This window comes from Neolamprologus brichardi, chromosome 3 (genome assembly GCF_056152115.1).
Source record: "Neolamprologus brichardi isolate AB-2024 chromosome 3, ASM5615211v1, whole genome shotgun sequence".
In the NCBI taxonomy this organism is placed as follows: Eukaryota; Metazoa; Chordata; class Actinopteri; order Cichliformes; family Cichlidae; genus Neolamprologus; species Neolamprologus brichardi.
In genome coordinates this window covers 40755562-40779544 of record NC_142106.1, presented here as the reverse complement: position 1 = coordinate 40779544, position 23983 = coordinate 40755562, and the positions used below count along the sequence as shown (strand labels likewise).

Below are 23983 nucleotides of genomic sequence, written 5' to 3'. Positions count from 1 at the left end.
TAAGAGGGATGAGCTCGCACTTGGTGGATTAGTATTAGATTTATGAGGACAACTTAGAGTCAGTGCAAAGGAAAGAGTACACAAGTCTGTCAAAGCTGTGAAGAGAAAATTCACCTTTACACATTTAAGTTCAAGCGACGACCGTTTAAGACTCACTGTAGAGTTATTTGACTATGGAGGTGTTCACGTAAAGAAGATCTGACAGAGCACTATCATTAAAGAAGATTGCAACATCATTTCTCTTAGTTAGCACAGGCAACTGTGGCATAGCATCTTCTCTAAAGTCTACCCTTAGTGTCTGACTGTGAGAGGGTGGTGAGGCGAGCCCTACACGCAGGAGTCCAACTGTAAAGGATATGAGGCACGTTTATGTCAACTATGAATGAATGTTTAAATGGAATCTTTAAATGCAAAGCTTCTTGAATTCAAGAAGATGGAAAGATCCTTTAATGAGCTGATGATTCCAGCAGCGGTTTCATAGCTGACTATACAGACTAATATGGCGCCGGATCCTGAGAGTCCCGAGCCCGAGACACTCAGAATTCCATATGCGAGACGATGCGAGGGTATTTTTAGGCCAGCACAATTTCCCTGTGACACATTTACTGCGAAGGACCTCAAGAGTGATAACGTGTACAAACTGCAGTCTGCTGAGGAGAGCGACAGCAATACTTGGAGCCACAGGAGAGACAGGCCAATTAATGGCAAGACGTCCTCTGAGTGCAGCCCTCTGTATAATCCCACAACCTACTTTATAGCGAACACTCCCCTCTTGCGCTGATGTGTGCATCATTAATCACATTTCATATCAAATGCATATCCCTAGCCACAAATATTCACTCCCAAATCTCTAAACGATGCATGTCAAACACTGTTCTTTACCAGAACGAGCGGCTCAAACTTTCCACGTCTGATTATAAAGCAAAAGGAGCTGGCTAAACGTTTAAAATGTTTAAAGCAATACCTTCTAAGTTGAAACACCTCCATACTTGTATTTCTGAGCGATACCACGTGAAAAGACTGAAAATGCACTTATGAAAGCAGCTTTCCAGGGAGAAGAAGAAAAAGAAGGAGAAAAAAAAGTATGATGGTTTTAACTTCAATTTAACCAATGCCACTTAAAGCCAAGCTCTCAAAAGTCTAGCTCAGCACGCAGAACTGGCACTTGAGACATGAAAGGGCAGCTGCGACTTTTGGTTTACATTATATCTTAGTGGTTTCCACATTGTGGCCAGGGGATAAGCATCAGGAGAGGTTTATCTCTGTCACAGTGCTCTATGGAATATGTAAACACTACATGTAATCAGTGCTGCAGTGAAATGGAGTGCAGGGGCTGTGTGGGAAAGTGAAGCACTTTAGGAATAAGTCGACGTCTTTACTCGCTGAGCTCAAGCAAAGATAAGGCGCTGGAAGCAAAGCTGCAGAACTTCTAATGCTACTGTTGCAAAACACTCATTGCTGAAAACTGCTGCAAATGCTGAACACGTGCATTTTTCGATGAACAAAATCAGCAAGCCTTATGCAAGTAGCACTGTTAACTTAGTGTTAACTTTCACTTTGCTTAAGACCTTTGCGCTCATCTATCTTCATCTCATCCATCTCTTGGCTTTACTCTGTCAGCGTGTCTTTGTCCTCATCATCCACCCAGCGAGGCGGCGGCGCTCCTCCTTTTTTTTTTTTTTCCCTTGTGGAGCACGGGTACTTGTCCTAGACGAAGAGCCTCTCTCCCTTCTAGAGCCCAAGTTTTAATATGGTGTCCAATCAAAAGTGATTAAGCATCGCAGAGCACAAACAATGCTGGCCCTTAAATCTCTGTGAACCCTCATTCACTCGAGCGAATGAAAGAACACTCTGTCTGCGGCGGCAGATGACAGACGCGCGCTTGAAGATAAGTCTTCTGCGTGAGCCCTTATCCTGCGAACACCCGCCGTTTGAGCAAATAAAGAAATAAATAAATGCATTACAAAACGCCACACACAACAGAACTGGGTGCCACCTCTAAAAAGGCATCAGTGGGGGAGGAGAAGGCTGTTATTTTGTCCGTCAATGTTACGTCCCCAACATGGTGCCTCGAGATGATACCTAAAACCAAGCGGCACCGGACGAGGCCCAGTTGGGTAAGTGAACCATAACTCAGCTGATGGGAATTAAGTCGAGAATGGAGGACAAACATGCATGCAGATGCACAGACAGCGCAGTGAATAAAAAGCCTGTTAATGTTCAAGCACAAACCCAACTGCGGGCAATAAATCACTAATAAAATCAACCAGCTGCCTCAAGCGCAGCGTCTTTCACATGAGAAATTTCAAAAAAGCAAATTTCCCACAAATCATCCTGTCTTGTACATAAATTACCAACAATTACAATGCATAATGTATGCGGTAGTAAAACAATACCCTGAACTAATGCATTAGATACGTGCGGTACACAGCAGCATGAACATTTAAGAAAAAGGGGGGACCGCTAACTAATGCTGAAAAGATATTGTTCTTTCTTCTTTTTTTTTAAATGCCAAGCGCAAGAGCAGAATTACTTGGCAGCTGTTGTGCGATTTTTCATCATTAATATAAGAGCTGCTTGCAGAGTTGCTTAAATACTCTTTTTCAGCGCGTGTAATGCAATCTTGTACTCGGTAAGCTTCCATTTCTAGCTGGAATGACTGCGGGAAAATACTGGAACCAGTCCTGCTAAACATGGCAACCCCACTTGCGCGTATATTCTGTTATATTTATTTTTTTCCCTATAAAAGTCTGCTATTGAACTGTTACAGCATCCAAAAGGCACTGTTAGCAGATCTCTATTAGCCCATTTCAGGGATTCAATAACCATACACACATGTAGACGCATTAGCAAATTTGAAACAGAGAGAAGCAGACAAGCGTCATCACTGAGAAGTCATGAGAGGGAGGAGCTGGCACTATGACAACAAGACATTAGCCGTCTGCAGCCTGCTGCCGTCAACAAGTCAGCATGAGCACTACCATCTGACTGGGCTTTCCCAACACTGCCCCCATACACTCAGCCAAAACTAGCTCTTGCTGCTGCTGCTGCTGTTACTGGCTCCTGCTTTCAATTTCAAGAGTGGGCCAAGTAATGGCTTCAGCGTTTTGTGGTCTGCCGACACATATGGTCCGTGTAGCAGAACCAGTTCTGCCCCCCCACCTCCACCCCTGTAGATCGTTTTGGGACGCGCACGGAGATGTGGGCAGAAGGAGACTGACACAGCCCCGGGGGCTGGCCGCAGTTATGGGGGGAGACGTGTATGGGTCTTGTTATGACTGCCAAGAGAATTGGTCTCAGCGGGGCCACCGCTGCAATCAGTCCATTGCCACAACGTGCAGAACTAACCAAACAGTACTTGTTTAAGGTTTGGCCCTTTCTGAAAATAATGTGTAGGAGGTTCTTAAAAATGCCACCAGCTGCATCGTTCCCAAAGACACTTTATGCATGACCATATGAGGAATCGACCCCAACTTTGACCAAATGGAGAACTCATTAATAATTAGGTCGGCTTCCCATTTAGCCTAATGGTGCACGAAAAATTGTATTTACATTAAAAACAAAACTTTTACGAGCCATCATAGGAAGGGCCACATTAACCTTTTCTTTATTGCTCCCATCAGCACTAACATCACCGCTGGCAGTTAGGCTATCGCTGCCGTGGACGCTATCTGGCTGCATGACCTAAATTAAAGGTTATTTGCCCAAGTCACAGAGGCTGCTCCTTTGGCTCGCCCTTGTTGGGTTTCCTTATCGGAGTTTGTCTGGACAAATCTTGGACACAAAGCACCCATTTTGTGCTCCTCTCTGGAGATCCTGTTACAGCGTTCCAGACACGACGCGGTCCGCCACCAGTGCCTCTGGGAGCACGGCGTTTGGTTGGGGCGGTGCGATTAGCTGCTTCCTCAACTTCAAGCATATGATACATGTGAACTCCTCTTACGTCCCTGAGCATGCTTTTGTGCAGCGACAGGGTAAAATGATCGGGGGGGGGGGGGGGTCAGATGATGTCATGCTGTGAGAATTTGGATGAAGTGACCCTTCCATCCTCATTACAAGACGATCCAAAGGTCCTCCAAGTAAATTCGGCCTTTAGCTACTTAAATACTTTTCTTTTGTAACTACTAAAATTCACATTTGTTGCATAATAACGCCCTTTTAGATATTGGGTAAAAAAAAGTGTCCTGTCATTAGATGTACTATGGAAATAATTGAGCATCTCCACCCAGCAGTATGCATTTACAGTCTGTGTGTGGATAGAGCTGCCTTGAGGATGATCCAGTGGCCTTATTCCTCCTGTGCTCTACAAGGACAAAGAACAACTAAGAGAGCAGGGTCGAGCGAGGCAGGGAGAAGGAGGAAAACGAGAGAGAAAAAGAGTAGTGTTCGCTGACCTCATTCTGACAAGCCCGGGAAGAGTCTTTCCTTGGAACCGTTTCGCAATAGCACTGTTGTTTATACAGGTGGTGGGTGAGTCGAGCGAGATATGCAGAGAGCATGCATTTTGCAACACCTCATTATGAATACTAAACACAAGCAGCATGTCAAATCACACAGCGCACACACAAACAAGCACTTCACCCACACTCCAAAGAGTGGTTCAAGTTTCATTTAAGTTGTGACATTTGCAGGGAATGCGTCACTTTGTGGGCAGTGGCCAAATCATCCCTCTCTGTTTAAATTTCAAAGTCAAGTTCCTTCACACAACCCAAGAGCTGTCAAATGCTACTGTCCCCTCGTATTGGCCGCCGACTCCAAGCCTCTTGGAACGGATGCCTCCGGTTGCCTTGTGTGTTTGGCTTTTGGGCCGTCTTCGGCAACAACATCCACTTGGCCAGAGTTCAGCTCTGTGGAAGGCTACAACAGCCCAAAGGTGGCTGCCGGGACCATTGTTTATGCAACAGTATACTACTGCTAGGTTAAAGGGAAAAAGAGCAAAACAGTGGAGGGAAATGAAGGGCTCCTACCTGCAGAAATAAGCTTCTCTCTTTGTACACATGGTGAGACATTTTAAGAATATTATTACAACTCTTTCTTTTCTTTTCTGGAGCCAATATCTTAAGCAAGTTAATTCACAAATTGTACATATGTGAGAATAAATACTATGCTTTAGATAACAAAAGAGGAACACTCTCGAAATGACACAAAATGGAAAACCAGGACCTTAACTAAAAGCCATTTAAATTTAATGAAATCTTACCCAAACTAAATAGATTTTTGTGCTTTTATTTCTGTAACAGTTGAAGCCTGAAAACAAACCCAATGCCTAAGTTAATGTAGCGCCTATCTTATTTTCCCCACTAATCAATGAGGTGAACCAAATCCATTATATCTTAGAAAGATGTGGAGAAAAAAAAAGGAGAAAGGATCCACACAACAGCTGTTTGGTAAACATACCAAAGTAATTGTTCCAAATGCCTTATTTTAACACAGATTAAATACAATTAGAGGCTGTTTATCTAATCACAACAAGTCACTCTGCCAAAAGAAAAACCGCTGTCATTGTTCCTAGCAGTTCTGCTCCGAGGAATTAAGCTGGAAATAGGATAACTTTTTTTTTTTTTTTAAACGTAGCTTCCTTATGTACAGGAAGGAACGTTTACACACTTGCTGCGGGGAAAGAATATGGCTGGATCGTTGGCTGGCTAAGGCATGGGTCTTCTGAGGTGAATACGAGGAATTCAGGTCAGTGCAGCCGAGACGTTTAACCAGATCAAGCCGCTGCAGCCTGGGTGGAAATAGCACGGGAGGCCACGGAGGGGGAAACCAGTGCGTCACAGCTCCCGGCCTGAATCCAGGCTCACCCCCCACTCCACCTCCCCAATGCAAACAAGAGCCATAACTTCCCTAATGATCTGAGATCATGTACGCCTCACACACACTTCGCCAATAGGAAGCGCTTCCTCTCCACCTTTGACCTCAGAGTGGGTGTGTCTACCTTCGACTTGACATGTGGATCAGGAATGGTGCTAGAGTGATTTGATGAATAGTTAGTGGCAAGTTCATCTATGAGGTTTGGGTTTGAAAAAAGAAAAGCTTTAATCCGAGAAAATCTTTCTGCAACACCGGGAAAATCTTGAAAAATCGGATTTTAAGCCCTAGCAAAGCTCTTAATATCTTAAATGTTTGCCACATTTTGATAATCTGACACTGACTTGTTTTCATTTACAGTCTCTCCTCCTCCCCCCCCCATCCGTCACACACAATTGCTCTGTGATTCAGAAGTCCAACACCGCACTCACTCACACACACACACATTGTAAACAGTCTTTATTGAGACGTGAGTGCTTGTATAAACATAGACAAGCTCTATTGAGGGTCCGGGGCTGGGTTGAACAATAAGAGGGGGAAAGTTGCTGGACGTTCCTCACAGACGGTGTGTACAAAATCCAATTATCAGAGCCGTGGCATTAACATTCCAGCAGTCTGGCAGGTGACGGCTCCGTCTTTTCAGCTCCCCCCACCACCATCACACACACACACACCGCCAGCATGGGATAGTCTCCCTAGGCAGCACCTCGACAATACACTTACACACATGCAGCCTTCTTCAGCTCCCCCTTTCTAAGAACCCCCAAGTATTGAGACATATATAGCAGGAAGAAGGCAAAGAGAGGGGAGGCAGTTGGGAGGAGTGTGGGGTCCACCAGCGACACTGATCTTTTCTTCAGGAGATCAGCGCAACCAGCCTAGCAGGCAGTATCAGTCAATGGGGCATTCTTCTCCTCTCTGTGTTTGGGTGAGAATATGTTGATCGTCGATAACGGCGCTTTGATTGCCATAATGGGGAAACCGCGTTTTGTTTTGAGCATTTGCCTAAAAACAGTGCATGCTTTGTCAGCCTTCGGGCGATGTTTGCGGCGTACAAGACGCCGAACTCGACAAGGGTTGAAGGTAAAACAAAACTGTTGCTGTTCTTGGCTACAGGGCGGCGTCTGAAGGATTAAAATAAAAGCCGGCACTTTAGGGCTTCTCAGCGAGGGAAGCAAAACACACACAAAAAATACAACTAAACAACTAAAACTGAGACTTTAAAGTGCTTCTTCTTTGATTACACACACTAACTCCTGTAATTAGCCTCTGCACCTTCTTCCAGCATTAATCCGTCCGGCCTGACAAAGCTCTATCCACCGTGCATCGTTAGCAGGTTTTCTTTTTTTTTTTGCTAAACATACTGTACATACAGACCTTATCACTATAGGATATGGTGTACGTGATAGTGTGCATGTGATAAGTAAAGCCTCTGCCTGGTGTCATGCTCTGTATCCTTGTCAGGTCCTATATATAAACGTACATCTGGCCCCCATTCTGCTCTTTCCATCATGTCATCCTGCCTACATGGGAGCAGACTGTGGGAGATACATACAGTTCAGTACAGGACAGGACAGTAGGGCTGGAAGAAATTATTGTTTTCATTTGGTTTGACTGATTCTTTTCTATTAAATGTCAAAACGCCTGGTCTTAGGCTTCTCAGAGCCAAAAGGAAATCTTTCTTTTACGGTTTTTGCCTGACTAGTAGGTTAAGATTCAAACAAATTCAACTTAAAGATGCATATACTAAGAAAAAAATACTCAGGCTGAAAGCTGGGAATAAGAAACGTTTGACATTTTTCGCTTCGTAAATGATGATTAATGAATCTAAATTAAGCTGAACTAACTTTTTCTTGATCAACTGATACAGTACATGTACTGAAGCCAAACACCCAGCTGCTAAAAAGTTAAAAGTCTGTTCACTGAAATCATTTTATGCATTTATTCTGCATCAATAGCTAACTAGGATTTTATGGGCATTTTGACTTGATGTTGTATTCCTTCCTTTAAAACAGTTACCGTTTTTTTAAAAAAACGCCACCTTTAGCTTCTCTTTTCACAGCTTAAAGTAACTGAGAAGTCTACTTTGTCCCCCTATAAACCTCCTTTTGTTGCTCCCATTCTCCCCCCCTCTTTGTGTGTCGCTGTCCTCCTTTGCGGTGAGATGTTAGTCAAGTGTCTTGTGGCTTTCTCCACCCTCACCAGAAGGCCTGCCCGCGGTTAATTATTCTTGGATGGCGGATGAAAAAAAAAAGTGAGTTCTCTCTTTTTTTTTTTGTTCTTTTTTTCATTAGCTCAGCAGCAGTTTCCCATTCATAATAGTTGGCACTGGTTTCGCTCTGCCTGCCAGAGATCACACCCCAACCATTTTCATTTTCCTTCATCCATTTGTTTCATTCATGTCATAGATTTGGCAGGGGCCTGCATCGTTTTCCTGATGGCCGCCGACCCTTCAACACCCTCCTTTTGAGTCTCAAACTCCCGTTTGTGGCTTTGTTTTGGATAAGAGCGGAGAAAATGTGGAAAAAAAATTTCATGCTGGTCCGTATCCAAGGGTTGTTGTCTTACTGTATTTCAGGACTGGAATTATTAATTGTAATGTAAAACTGAAAAAGGGATACTTTAGCAAAGCCATATGAAGCTTTGCTGACATGCCCTTGGATGAAAAGAAAGTCATAATAAAACTTTTCCTGGGAAACTGAATGAATATGGTTTATGTATGTGATTGTTGGTATAATTCCAAAGTTAAAAAGAACCATTAAGGACTGTGGGCTACCATTCCCTTGCCTTCACACAGTTTATCCCATAAATTTGCACAAGCAGTGAGCGCACCGAGTAATACGCTCTCCACCAGAACTTTAAGTCTATTACACAGTGCGTTCAACAATCTGAGGCCTGGAGAAACAGCATTTCATCATGCAACTACTGGAAACATGCCCACTGACAGGGAATCTGGATTGCACATACACACACACATTTAAAAAAACAACAACAAAAAAACTCTTCCCACCCACCTGTTCTTGAGACATTTTGCTAAATCTATCAACTTCATCTGCTTGCATGTATTTTATTCCATACCACACAGGCCCACAAGCAGAAAGCACACGGGTTTGCATGTGCATGAGTCCAAACATTCAAATGTAACGTACACGTCTTCTCTCTGGGGCTGCAACCCGATCCCAAAGCACTCCAATGTGACATTAAAAACCCAGACTCTTTACCGTTAGGAACCTGGATTCCCAACATGGAAACAAACAAGATGGCTGCCGTGTCTCCAACTGAAGGCGTTGTTCCTCGGCTCCCATCTGAATGGAGTTAAGAGGCTGGCTAGCAGGAGCGGAGAGGAGAAGAGTCTCCTGGGGCAGTTGGCTCAGCAAGCGGGACCAGAGGATGGCTGCACCGTGGATTAGGGCCCCACAGTGGTCCATTGTTAATTGGGCGCCATGTGTGAAAGCTACAGAGAGATTAGTTTGTACAGCTGCTGCCATTTGTCATAACTGCCCTTAACAAGACACACATGGCAACGCAAGTTACAGCCAGAAGTTTTGCAGAAAAAAAAGGGAGTAAAAAATGTCAGGCGAGCGTCTAACAGTTTGCAGAACAGGGCCCGCATAAGCAGATGAAGATGTTCCTGGGAAACACCGAGCAGACTCGGCGGGGATCCCATAAGAGATGATGAGCTTGAGCATTACTCATTTAGCCATCTGTAGGTCAACTAGAGTCATTATCATAACTGCTCATAAGGACTATGCTAAACCAGCACAGATCCCAGACTACAGGTTGCAAACAATTCGGTGAAAATTATGAGGGAAGATCTGCGATTACATCACGGCCCTGTTGGGCAGAGCTCAAATTAGTCAGCGTCTGGGTTTTGTTCAACGAGCAAGAGTGGGATACAACACAGATAACAAGAGCCTGATGACCTCCTGTTAGCCAAATTTCCCTACTAATGTAGAATACAGCATTAGGTTTAGGAGACGGATGGTGGAGGAGAGGCTTTTTTTTTTTTAGGGGGTGAGCAGGAATGTGCAGTGTAATTGTGGGTTGTAGGTATGTGCACATGTTGGAGGCCTAATTACAATCTTGACTTGGTAAATCTGGAACAAGCTTTTAAAAAGGAATCCCACTTTCAGCTTTTTCTTTTTTATGCCTGACAGCTGCCGGAGCGGCGAGGAGTTGCTGCTCACCAAAACTAAACGCAGTCTTTTGAGGAGAAGCGCAGGTGAGTAACCACAAGTCGGATTTGTTGCAGTTTCTACATGCATATGGGCGTACAAGTGAGAACGCAGGTCTCCATGTGTACATTTTTGGATTTGCATGTCAAATTTAGGGACGCTTCTCTGAAAGTCCCTGTGAGCTAAACAACCAGCTGGAGCTTTGTGCCAGCATAGAGAGCGGGACAATTCGAGAAGAACTCAAGCTGTTGGGATCCGGATCGTCACACAGACTTTTAGTGGACACCATGGTAACGAAGCCTCTTCTTCTTCAGGAAAAATAATGGACTTCATTAACTATCCTGTTCGTGCTCCTGCTGGCTTTAATCACGGGAGCACACACGGCACTGGACATGCCCACTCCTAACACAAGTATTAGCACTTTGGGCTAACAATTTCATCACTACTACAACATCAAAATTCCCCTCATTTCATTTTGAAAAAGTTAGAATTAATAGCTACATTTTGTGATTACAATTTGTAGTATGGTTTAAAATAGGAAGAGCTTATTTTCATTTCTGATTTAAGTTGCTGGGTTGTTGTGAATGCTGCGTTTATGGCGGTGCAATTCTCCCATATTCATGCACATACATCTACAGAAAACATGAAGGAAATGTGCACTTTTCTGTTCTCCTTTTTAATCACTGAGTTTTTTTTTACTAATGCCTTGATGTAAAGAGAGAACTGCCTGTGACAGAGGAGAAAGTACCTCTGTGGAAAATGTGTAACATCTGCAGTTTGGTGATCCTGAGATATGGGATTTTCATGTCGTTACAAACAACGAGACGTCCACATTTCTTCTCCTCCTGTCTACCTCGTGTACAGCTCACTTTAATCAAACACAGCCCTGCTGCTTCTTCGTAAAAAGAAGTTGCTGTACATGCTAAAAATGTAAATGACTCTTTTGCTATATAACTTTTCTTACTGTAAGAGCCAGTAAAAATAATATATATGCACTCAGTGTTTATTGTTTATTGCTCTGCTGCTTAACAGTTGGTTTCTAAATTTGGGAGGGTTTTTTTTTTTTTTTTGGGGAAAAGTCAACCCAACATATGTGAGGGAGGAGTGCAGCTCCTTTTGCTTGCTTTGACAACTCAATGGGGTGCTGATGAATCCGTCCCAAGCAGGCCATTCCCAAGCCCCAGACACCATATCCCCTCTCTGACCCACTGCACTGACTTTAGAAAGAAATTCTCTGGGGATTCGCCCCCCACCCCAAACAACAACATGCCCACCCAAAAGTACATTTCGCACGGCGCTGTGATGGCGGGCCTCTCTTTTTCTGTTCCACTCAGGTCTTGTCGAGCCGTCACAGTGATGGGCCGTACTGTAACGCCAGACAAAGGAAGAGACAACCATCACTCTAGGCCACTGATCGGCCTTGTCTGGCCTGAAAAGACTTTGATGGGGCAAAGCAGAGTGGGGGGTGCTGCTCAGAGAAGTCAGTGTCTCCTGGGCAACCACTCCGATTGTCTGTCCCTGCCCAAAGTTCCCAATAACACCCCACCTACTACCCCTTCCTTTTTTTTCTTCCCTTCATTGGTTGTTCACAAGCCTCCATCCTGGGTGAAGGGGACTGGCTTTTGCATAAAAGTCTCATTCTGATACTCGAGGGTGCTTTTCTCCTGACTGACTGGAAAAAATGCAAGGTCAAAGAACATCTTCACACAAATTCTCTAACTAAGACTTTTTGTCTTCCCTCTAAACCTTCTTATCCTTCTTTTCACTCCAGACTCTGCTGTCTTACATGACCAGTCTAGCAGGCAGATGGGACAACAGTAGGTTTTTCTAGCAGTTACGCTAGTACAACGGCGGAGAAGAGGGCGCAGCCACTGGATGGAGAAGCTCAGGCAGCAGGGAGGGCCCGCTTTGTAAGGCAGGACAGTGATAAGGTCTGGGATAAGGGTGAATGTACCCATTTGTCTTCATTTGGTAGGACTGGCAGACAGGATGGGGGGTGGGGAATCTATCCGGGTGAAGTGGGAGGTGCCGGTCCTCCAGTCAAGTGGCCTCGGGGGGATTTGAAATGCATTTGGGGTCCTCCCCAAAAAAGCCTGGGAAAGTGTGGGGAAGCTGAGATCTTAACCATAGACTAATGACACAAACTGCAGACCTTAACCAAGTGTAGCCACGAACGCAAAACTGAGTCTCCTGCTGAAATACACAAGAAAAGCCTTTTCAACACAATGCCTGAGCCTCACAATGCAGAAGAAAGGCCTCGTCCCGTTTTTTTGACAGATGCAACAGCGCAAACTGTGACACAAGCAAATTAAACACACTGTAGCGGAGCAAAGGAGGGAGTTGTAAATTTTGTTGAGAAAGAAAGCATCCACATTTCTCTGTGGCCTCTGCTCCGAGTTGCCTTGTTTCCATGGCGATTTATGTACACATGGCACACAAAAGAGGGCTAAGGAGGTAACACGGCCTGTTTAAGCCTTGAGGTATTTGCTCGAGCAAAGCCCCGCTGCTAATAACACAAGCTTCATACTGTGCCAGGCAACCTGGCTGCAATGCACCCAGGTTACTGTTTGAGAAAGAGCAGGAGAGGAAAGAAGGCAGAAGGAAGTCAGATGGAGATCACAAAACAACCAAAGATCCTGGAAAGGGGGTGAAGACATTAATACAGAAAGAAAATAAGCGAGAGAGCAAGAAAGCAAGTGAAAAAAAAAAGAAAAGGAAAGAAAGGCTGCACTGCAAAACATAAATAGCTGCCGGGTTAAGAGAAAAAGGATCGGGAAGACATTTAGTGGGAAGCGGAAATCAATAAGGCAAGCGGTGAAGCTGGGAGGGAGTTCTAAGTGGATTAGATTGAGAGAATGTGTTCGATAGGTTATGGCTCTGAGAGAGAGGTAGCCAGACACCGCAGGCTCTATTGCATACTAATAAGGAAGCCAGCATGGAAGCTAAGCACAGGGTTGTGCAGTTCACTGTGAAGATTTTTTTCTATATATCTCTGGCATCACTGGTTACGGTTTTTCCCAGGGTTTGGGGTTTAGCTTGTTCCTTAAAATTCATGTTCAAGATAAAACTCCATCTCGACTGCAATGAGAGCCATTCTCCAGACTTGTTCTAACATTAAGGCACAAAATTTACAAGGAGTTGAGTAACTGTAGTTAAACTTGACAGCAGTGTCTTTAATGCGCTCCTCCTTACAACAAGTTTTGTTTCACGTTTCTGGCATAAACCCAGCCGCCATTTCTCTGGCCAAGCGCCTGGGCCTGGGACAGCTGTCATGGTCGGAGTCTCAGGCTTGAGGGAAAGCCAGGGACTGAGAAAAGAAAAGAGAACGGGAGAGAAAAGGAGTGAGAGTCACTTGGCCGGGCAGTGTGCCGCAGGGGTGATTCCTGATGGCAGAGGAGGATAAGGGGATACGAGGGGGGAGAGAGGCAGGGAGGGTTAGATGTTTTGCTTAGTCACAGACCTCCACTGTGACCCAGAAGGTCAGACCTCCGCACTGGCCGCCTGACCAAAGCCTCTGAGGCAGCCAGGCGGAAAACAAGATGCAAACAGCGATCCCCAGCAGTGTGGCGAGCAGGCAGTGGAGAGTCTTGAAGATACCGACCAGCCAGACTACCCAGCTTGAAGGATTGGTTCATTGGGTGGAGGGGTGTGTGCGGGAGACAATCACAAGGGCTTACTCCCCCTCACTTAGGCCAGTGAACCAAGGGACCACCGGCTATACCACAAGAAGTGGCAGAAGAGCGGAGACAAACAGTTGCCAAGAGACCACCGGTGATCCCATGACTGCTGTGGTTTGACCCCGATTGAAGAGTTCAACGACAGGGGCTTAAGAGAATCCGCCCTTCCCCAACAGCTCTGCTGACCACCACCACCCCCACCACCACGGCAAAAAGTCTTCCTCCTCCACGTGCCCCGCGCCGGCACAGGCATGTTTTCACTGATCTGTTTTGCTCAATTAAACTTCAGAGGACACCCTGTCACATCTCTTTGTAAAGGTCGTGACCTTAGGGGCAGAGGTTAAGCCTGGCAATTGTAAAACAAGGTTTTGATTAACATGGCGGCTTGTATCCGGAGGTAATCCATCCATTTCTACAAACTATCATGGAAAAAAAACATCACAGGGGGTATGGGGGTGGGAGTAAAGGTAATGATGTTTTATGGCCACGTTAACTTTCAGCACACGACTAATGGGAAGGCTGCTTGACCTTGACTTCTTTCATCCCGATTTGGACTACCTCAGCAATCCTTCGACTCTCACGGTTTCTAAGGAAATCCACTGCCAACTTTCTAAATGCTCGGAAATCTTTTTAGGAATTAGTCACTGAAGATCATGTAAGAAAAAAAGAAATGACTCACATTACGCATGCATCTTAATAAAAAAAAAGCCTTTTTACAATGTTATTCTCTAATTTCTCCTTTTTTCCATACATGGCCAGAAAGAACAAGTGAACACAATAAGTATATCTCTGCAGTTGCTTGAACAAACAGGGATGAGCAGCCTAACAAAAACCACATACAAACGAGGCCTGGAGACTCCCAGCGTGTCCCGACACGATGATTATCTACATGCCCCGTTGCAACTATTCCATCACGCTGTCAAACTGGATATGCAAAATATGAATCTAGGAGGTGAGAGTTGATGATTTAAAAAAAACAAAAACAAATAAAAACTTCTCTTCTTGTTTTATTGGAAAATGATGAAATGGTGCAGTGGATTACCACGGCAGTACGTGTGTGTGAGTGTGAGAAGCCCGGGCCCTGCATTGAACGCGGCCTGCCAGTTGGCACAATGGATGCCACAACCCCCACTCCCAGCCCCCAGCCTACTTCCCAGCGGGCATTCATCTGGGCATGCACATGGGTGCTACAGCTCTGCCTGGCTAAACGCGTCTGTGCCCCAGAACAAGGGAGCTGAGTGCCCTCTCAAAATTCACCCGGTACACTCGCTGCCAACCCGCCGACCTTTCTCAGGCAGCAGCCCACCAGAATCAAAAACAAACACTCTATGAACCCCATTTTTTTTCTCACGAAAAGTAACAAAACAAAAAAAAGATTTTCCAGAATAAATAACAGCAGCGAAATAACGGATTAGAAAACACGGCAGAAGCAGAACTACATTAAAAATCACAGTCCGAACTCGCTCTTTTTTTCCCCCCCACAAAGTTCGCACAATAACCAGATTCTGTTGCAGCCCGAGCCGTTTGCTACTTTCTTTGTGTTTGATTGTATGTTTGTTTGTTTCGTGCAGTTGCAGCAGAACAAAGGCAGCGGCTTCCATTCTGCCACTGTCAAAAAACTTTCCCAACGTGCCCACTGCATTGCGGATGCCAACCAACGAATCAAAGGCACGCTGCAAGCAGACAAAGAGAGTTTGATGCCAACCTCCAAACCTCTAACAACCATTACTGGTGATTTTGCCTGCCTCCCTGGCACCGTGTAAAACAAAATGGCGCCGTGCCGCACGCTACCACAACATGGCTGCATTGTCTGGGTTTGTGGACCGCTCGGGAACTTAAAGAAAAGAAGGCGACGCTTTAGTTTGCAAAAACTGAAGAAGGAAAAGAAAAAGATGGCCATCTGAGTGATCCCCGCTATTCGGTGTTTGCCAAGCATTTCACTCAATGGGAATTTTGAGGATGGCGGCAAATGATCGTTCCCAAATAGAAAAACATGACATTATTTTAACCTTTTATTATAAACACTGAAACGAATCTTCAATATGATCGTCCTCTCTACTCAGATACAGTTTACTAAAACAGCGGCTGTTTTATAAAGTCAGTTTTGTGATAAAACAGCACTAAATTCCGTTTCTCGAGTTGGTACTGAGCAGTTCAAAATGCAGCAGATGTAAACCAGGGAAGCGGTGGCATCCTACAAAAGACACAAAAGAGGGTCTGATGCCAACCCCGGTGCCAATGGCAACCATTATTGTCTCTGTGCTGTGCCTTCTGCTTTCCCTGGCACTTATCAAACACAAAATGGCGCTCAGGGTTTGATGATAATGAGCTAGCTATACCACTACCCTTCAATGGGAGCACAGTGTAGTGGCGGCTATTCGGTGTGGTTGCAGTAGATTTAAGGGCAGCATATGGGAGGTTTAAAAGTGTGGGATGTATATGACTGAAATGTGTTTACTCGCAGTCAGAGGAGACCTGAATTTCATTTTCAAAGGCTTTTTAAAGGTGTTATCTGATTCGAGATCCGAGTAAGAAAAAACAACATCATTCACAGTATCCTGTGAAAAGTGTTTTCTGTAGAACTCATTGAACCTGGAAGAGATCACATCTGAATGCGGCGTTGCTCTGATCATGCTTTGAGTGAAAATCTCCCAGTTTACAGTCTGCATGACTGACTATGTAAACCAGTTTCTGGTGATGTACACTAGAAACAACGTTTCTATTCTGGACTTTCATCAATGCCTTTATTTTATTTTTGCGGCCGTGTTTACTATTTTTTATTAAAGAAAAAAAAGAAAGAAATCCTAGCAAATTAATTCTGGAAAGAAAAAGAAATAAATAAAAACATCAATTTAAAATATATGCATGACAAAAACTATTCTAACTAATTTAACTAACTATTACCCTCTTATAAAGTACACTTCCTAAACAGTGCAAAATGTGTCCTCTAAACCTTTCATGTAAAAGAATCCAGTTTTTTTAGGGATCGGGAAAATAACATGCAATAACATGACACACGAGGAAGAAAACAGAAAAAACAGAGACTTTAAATTTTATAACAACTGAAAGTGTTTTTATGTCTGTAATGTGTCTTACTATTAGAAATCTCTTTATTGATCACACGTATTACCATTTTAATTGGTGGAAAATCAACAGTGTTTGCAGACAACCCAGTTTGAAATTTTTATCGTGGAATGAAAACTAAAAAGGGACAAATGCCATGATTATTTTTAAAATATTGAGATTAAAAAGTGAATTTTTTTTTTTAAATCTTAGGTTACATTAAATGATATTTATTTATTTATAAATGAATTAATAAAATATAACACTGCTCCATATATTCAGCATTTGGACATTTAAGACTGAAACTTTCCACAAATGCCACCACTTGATTTCCAAACAAATGGAACAGTTATGCAGTGTGTGTGCAGTTGTGCAATCCTGTGTGTGTGTGTGTGGTTGTGTGTGTACAAGGTAACTGAATAATTACAGGAGAATTACAGGGATATAAGCTGCTGCTGGATTTCAGCAAAGCAAACACAGTTAACACATGGTCTTATCTAATTTTGATGACATTGTTTTTGTAATGAGGCTTGCTTAGAAAAATAAAAATGTTTGTGGTATAAATGTATGCACAGTACTGACGGTCACAGTCGTACATTTGCTCCTCTGGCAGATTTAGAATTGCCAGAAAATAACTCATGCGACTCTTGACCTTGCTAAATCATCACTCACTCTCTCTCTCACACACACACGCACACGCACAACATTAACTGTCTCTCTCTCACACACACAGAGAATCAGTATGAACTTGAAACCTACCTTGGTCCTGGACATAGTATGCTAGAAACAAGTCCAGCTCCTTGACTGATACTGTTATGTGGTGTGGCTGGACACAAAGTGCTGGGTTGGTGCAATGTGGAGACTTGACGAGGCGCTCGCCATCTGTACTTTCCAGAGGGATGCCTTTGAAGAGGATGACCATCACCAGGTCCAGACGCCATACTTTGTCGGCCTGCCGCAAACAGTCGATTCGTCGTATCTTGCCCTTTTGGTCCGGGTTGGATAGCACGCAGCAAGGGGGCTTCTTGCCCGTCACGCTGAGGACAAAGTCCTCCCGGTACTCCTGCCGAATGTCCTTACGCAGCTTGGCTAGCAGCCTGGATGCCCATTTCTGCTTAACCTCGGGCTTCTCGCTCAGAAGCTCATCCTTCACCGCGCGCTCCTCGTCCTTGGACATCCGCTTCTCGTGCTTCTTGAAGTACTTGCGTTTTCTGGCCTGGAGGTTGAACCACGTGTAGGCGATGGCGCGGACGTGAGGAAGAAGTGCCTCGATGAAGGGATGAAACTCATCCTGGAGCATCCGAGGGGCACAGTGTGGAGAAAGAGACAGAGAGAGAAGGAGAGAATCAGAAACTCATGTCATCAAACATGAAGAAATATGTGTTTACCCAGCTACTAATTTAAAGCAGAAGGGAAGTCAGACCACAATTTTAAAATCCCTCATAATCAGTCACATAATGTCACTGGCAGTTTCTTCCAGCTGAGAATGATCTCTTTATATTAGGAACACTAGCTTTACCATCCTAGATATGCTGCAGGTGTGACAGGTAAATTCCACCGTTTATATCAACTCGAAGCCCGGTGACTGAATGCACTTGCAGCTCTGCTCGCATTTCACGACCATGCTCTGAGTGGGACTCCTGTAACACTGCTGCTGCTGCAGGGAGCATGCGCCCCGCACAGTTGCATTTCTCTTATCAAACTATCCACATACCATAATCTGGAAGTGGGATGCAACCATTAACAAAAACAATTAATAAAAAAAGGAAGTCAGAGAGATACTCATTCTTCAGACACGATGCACACGGCCTCGTGTATACATGCCAGCTTAAAGTACAAAACGGAATAAAACACAGGCAGGCGAGAGAGGCGGCACATCAAATGAAGCAATAGTGTGAAAGGTATTTGCAAAGGTTGATCGAGTACTCAAAGGATTTCATGCCAAATCGTTTCAAGCATTGAGGTTAACACATGGAATGGCACCTGCCCAGCTTCATTCCTAAAAGTTGAGGTTAGGCAGCCCGGCCTACTTTTAAAATGTTTCATCTCACTTTTATTTAGCTATTCATTTTTGTTTAACTCATTTCATATTACAGTCATATTACACTACTTTGTGTTGCATTACAAAATCGTTACCTTTGAATAAAACACGTCATTATGGATTTTTTGCCACTCAATTTTTCCCCCCTTCAAAAATACAAAAAAAAAGACACTAAATGCAGTTATTCCTACAACAACTCAGCAACTAAATGGCTAATATTAATACTGCTTCACTGATTCGACAATAAATTATATTTGTTTCATTTCTTAATTCTTGTTCTCTGGGAATCTCTAGGAATCAGCAGAAAAGACTGCAGCTGAGGGGTGGAAACATTAAATTATCTTTGTTTGAGGTCATTAAAATGCCAGTTTTAATAACTATACACAGGCGTTTTTAGGGTGGAAAGACTTTTGAAGAGTTATTGTTCTTTTTGTAGGCAGTCAGGCAACAAGCCGGCTATAGCGAACCACAGAAATCCCCTCTCTATCTGTGGCTGCTGCTGGTGCTCCTCTAAAAAGCCACATTTCTAGTCTCAGGCTCCATCGGCCGATAAAACTCTGCTCCAGTACACTAATGTCAAATTATGATCATTTATTACACTGAAAGAGGTAACTCTGTGTATGTTGCAGATTCCATTAACAGCTTGTAAATGTATTATATTCACTGTGAATAGTATAGCTCCTCATTGTCTTTTAGAGAGGTTAAAAATCCATTCAAAACTTCTTTTAATGTCATCTCCTCACTATAAAGCTGCCAATTAAAATGACAAAAGCAAGTGTAAATGCTAGTAAATGTGTTCGCTCGCAACTGTTCCTCAAATCCTTTTTTCACTCCCGCTCAAAATCACTTTAAATATTCTGTTAATTTTTTTTTTCTAGCCAGGTTAAAGCCAAATGCTGTAAAGATAAATGACTTGGCCAGGGCCTATGCAGTGCACTTCAGCTGGGGCCATAAAAGCACAATCCTCTTAAGTACAAGCTAAACCACATCTCAGTCAATCACTTACTTATGCCAAGTAAAATATAAACAGTAAAACTGAGTCAGCCAAAACAGTCAGCTACTCTGTCCAACCGCTGAATCAACCTTATCACGCGTTTGATCTTTCTACAGTGCAAGTGGCTTTATCTTCTTCCAACTTCCAACTTCACTTCCCTAAAGTATGGGGGCTTTATTCTAAATAAAAATATACGCCTGGAAAATATATATACATAAATATATAAATATATATGTATAGCCACAGCTCAAGCAGGGCCGGGAGGTGCGCGCCTGTGTGTGTGTGTGTGAGAGAGAGAGAGACAGAGAGAGGTTATTGGAGGACGCAAATAAGCTAATTAAACCAGAGAAAAATACCTGCACCAGTTACACGGGATTAGCAAGAATAGAGTCCTTTGGTTCTATCTTAAAACTCATCTTTACGCAAAAGTTTGTAAAGAGCGACGAACGTGTGAAGATTTGCACTTCAAGCGCCAACAGGACACAGCCGATCTTTCGTTAGGACTTTCGTAGAAAATAAATTTTAAAATATATATATATATGTCACGACTTTATCACAAAAACATATAATCTCAGTCGAGAAGTTTTTGCCTCGCTTTAATGCCATATCTTTTATTTATTTATTTTTACTTACAAGGGAAAGTCTGTATTATTTATAAGAATTATGAAAGTAATTCAGAGCGCAGACACTCAACTTTCTATTCCCGGGCTAAAACAAAAAACAAAAAAAACAAACCGTGTGACAATTTTTATACAAATTAAAAATCACAGCGATAAGATGCATAACTTAAAAAAAAAGACACAATTACCTGAGTTAGACAAATCGGGGAATACATGACGAGACGGCTACACAGAAAGTGACTGTACTTGGAGCGATTCCTCAGATCACTTTATCGCGCCATTCCTGGATCCGCTGTGCGCTATGCGAGACTCTGTGGATCCGCGTAAAAACCAAAAGTAATTATCCAATAACATCCATGAATTTCTGCAAATCCAGAGATTGTCTTCACCGCAGAGAAAGACAGATTTTCTGCAGGCGATTTTTTATTCTCTGTTTTTAAGTTGACATGCACGGACTGTACTCGTAGAGCCGGTGTGCGAAACGAGGCTGCCGCTGCTGTACTCCTGCACTGCACGGGGCTCTGCGCGCGTCTCTGTGCGGCGTTATCTCATGAAAGCATTACGGGGAGCTTCAGAGGGCGCCGAGTGTGGGATGTTCACCCCTGCTTTAACCAAACTTGATATGAAATCGACCGGTGCGCCCTCGGTCCTGCGCGATTCCAGCAAATCAGACCCAACTTTTTTCACCCACGTAATTGCACAGTCACACTCCTCCCCCTCCTCCCCCTTCCAAACACACACCATATCCAACCCCTCCAAGCACCTTCTTCTCCTTCTCGGCTTTATATGAACACACCGCATAAAATTCATTAACCCCCCCCCCCCCACACACACACACACACACACACATACACACATAAACGCACACCTCCCTCTTTCCTTCCTTCTGCAGAATTATTTTATGACCTTCTGGGACTTTGGACCGCAGCCTCGGTCACATACACGAACGTAAACAAACGGGGGGAAAAACGTCCCGCTGCCACCCTTTTTTAACCACCGAGCTCCGTGTCAACAAGACACACGCACTCTACGTTTCCAGTTTAGATAATTCAACGCAGTGTTGGTGGCTCACAGTGATAACAAACCTTTTAGCTTGTCAGTTACACACCAAGCAGCAGTACTTTATTAGCCTGTTAACGTCTGCTGGAGAACTTCTTAAAATATGATTTCTTTAGGGGAGACAGAAATAAAGGGAGGTACATTTTATTAAACTTTTTTTTTTTTTTTTTTTTTAAAAAACCTATTTCCAACACAATTAGCCTGCATTGTTCTAGAAACAATAGGTAAAAGGGACACCTAGCTTAAACTTTAGCACCCGTTAAAATGAGTTTATAGGTATTAAATGTTTTAATTTATTAAATTATGTTGTGCTCTCAGAAACCCCTCCTCAAAATAAAACTCCCTGACTTAAAAGCGTTAATAACGTCGTTAGGAAGTGCTCATTTAGGGCGAAGCTTGGTGGGTAGGTGTACAGTAACATTATAGTAGTAGAGCTAAAAGGAGTCAAAGTTAAACATTGTTACGGTGCCGCTACAGTGCGCGCGCACGTGTGTGCCCTACAGAGCTGTTAACAGTCTACACGGAGCTCATTTGCCAGATTAAGGGGGACTGGGATGTTAACATAGGCTGCGGGACAGTCTGTGCCAAGTTTACAACAATTTTGGCCCGACCGTGCCTGTGTTGTGGTCCCTGCAAAGTCAACCCACCTCTCCACATTTCTCCTCTCCCCCCCACCAGCCGCGAGGACGGGACAGTATATTTAAAAAAAAAAAAAAGGTACACAAGGATTGCTACACAACATTTGAAAGTAGTAATGATCCACGTTCACGTACCATTGCACTGTACTGCATGGATTAATGGGGAATCCTGGAGCCTGGTTGAAACACACAAGCCGGTAGCTTCACATTTCTCACGCTCAACTTTGTGCTTTGGAGGGTTTTCTCTCTTGTAGTGCTCGCAAGAAAAAAGTCAACACCGGAAGACAATTCTTGGCAGATAGCGGTGAGAAGAAGTTAGGAGCACTTCGCGTTTTTTTCTCTGTTTTTCCTTGTCTTCCTTCCTCTTAAAGTCTTACTTTTTTGGATCGTTTTTTAGGGTTGTCCAGTGAACTTGAACGTGATCCAGAAGAGGCTGAGTTTTCGGCACTGGGTTGGTCTCCGCCTTCACTTTCACTGCCTGGCTGGCTGCCGCCCCTCCGGCTCTCAGCACTAACCGTCAAACCGCACATAGGGAAACAGCGCCATTTCCGATACGACATTTCAAAATAAAATACTTTACGCTTAAAACTATTAATTGAACAAAAATTGACATAAAATATTTACCCAAAGTAGCATTGTAATAATATATAAAATACCTTGAGACCTATTCTTAATTTCTTCTATGTTTGCGCATTTTAGGGGGCCGCTATTGCTCTTCACGAAATCAAGACTATATCAAAAATATAAGGTCTTCCTGAAAAAAAGTACTTCAAATATGTGGCAGCATATTTTTTAAAGCATTGTCCTACTGTGAATTATATCACAGATTTTCTTAATATTTTTGATTGAAATATCATATTCAGATCAACTCCGGCTCGTATGCTGGCGTGATACATCTTATTTTGAAATTGAAAAATTACAATTTCCGGTACGAGCAACCCGTTTATCTGCAGCTTGTCAGAGCGCAGTTTTGTAATAGCCTTTACATTCTTGCCTCTCATTGGCCAGCAGCCGTGGCCCCGGGACTCTGTACCCTGGGCCCCTCACTTCCGCTCCTCTGACGTGCATGTTTGGGGTTGACAGAGCGGCTGCTGCTGGACGGCAGGGCTGAATAGCGATAGTTACTGAGTGATGATGAAAGCACTGCATCGCAGCAGTTATTGCCCTAAATGCAGTCTCCTGTGGTAATGAAAATTAGATTCATATTTTCAATATTTGCAGTTAGAGGAGGTGGCAGTAGTGCTATTATCAGTGTAAAATGACAGTAAACTATAGTTGGAAAACGTTTTCACATATTAAGATGTGCCCACGAGGGCTGGCCGAATAGTGGAGGAAGCGCACATGGAGGAAGCAATAGTCATTACAAGGTGTGTGGGTTATTAGTGCTCATCGGACAAAGGGAGACAGATCAGGCTTGTTTCGAGTGACCTTGAAAAACGAACCTCTAGAAAATAAAGCTCTTCCTACAAGATCAAATCGTGTTCATGAGACATGTAGTTAATATTCATTAAGAAAATATATGAACACATTTTAATTATTAATATTATTATCCAATTGTTCCCACAGAGAAACACTAACAGCACATGTTGTTCGGTGTGTTTAAAAGACTGTACATCTTCCCTATATCGAAAAACTAAACTCGTGAATAATCATTCAGTGGATGCCCATTACTGTACACAGAGCATCCAATCCACAACAATAGCAGAAAATGTGATCGTGCATTGAATGGAAAGTCTCACAATAGATTTTTAGTGCCTCTGTCATCACTGCTGTGGTGACATTAACACACTGCTTATAACATCCAAAAATGTCACCGCAGTCACGTGTATCCAGTGCTTGTTTGTGTTGTTAAGACTAAGAGGACTCAGCCGTAGTAAAAGTGACTGATCGATAACCATTTGAAAG

The 23983-nt window shown here is 43.5% G+C and overlaps 1 protein-coding gene across 5 annotated transcripts in view; it reads right to left on the bottom strand.

Moving 5' to 3' along the window:
• The window catches only part of LOC102789146 (nuclear factor 1 B-type-like), a 64623-nt gene extending 42057 nt beyond the window's left edge, over positions 1-22566 (bottom strand). For 2 of the 5 annotated variants that reach the window (XM_035912826.2, XM_006802466.3), the window contains exons 1-2: positions 20570-21060; positions 17486-18017 (exon numbers count right to left, since the gene is read on the bottom strand). In XM_035912826.2, coding sequence (XP_035768719.1) covers positions 17486-18017; positions 20570-20596 — 559 coding nt within the window. In that variant the 5' untranslated portion in view covers positions 20597-21060. Of the gene's footprint in view, positions 1-17485; positions 18018-20569; positions 21061-22213 lie in introns of those variants that run through there. The other 3 variants (XM_006802468.3, XM_006802469.3, XM_006802467.2) reach the window with 2 other exon arrangements.
• Positions 22567-23983: the final 1417 nt, after the last annotated feature.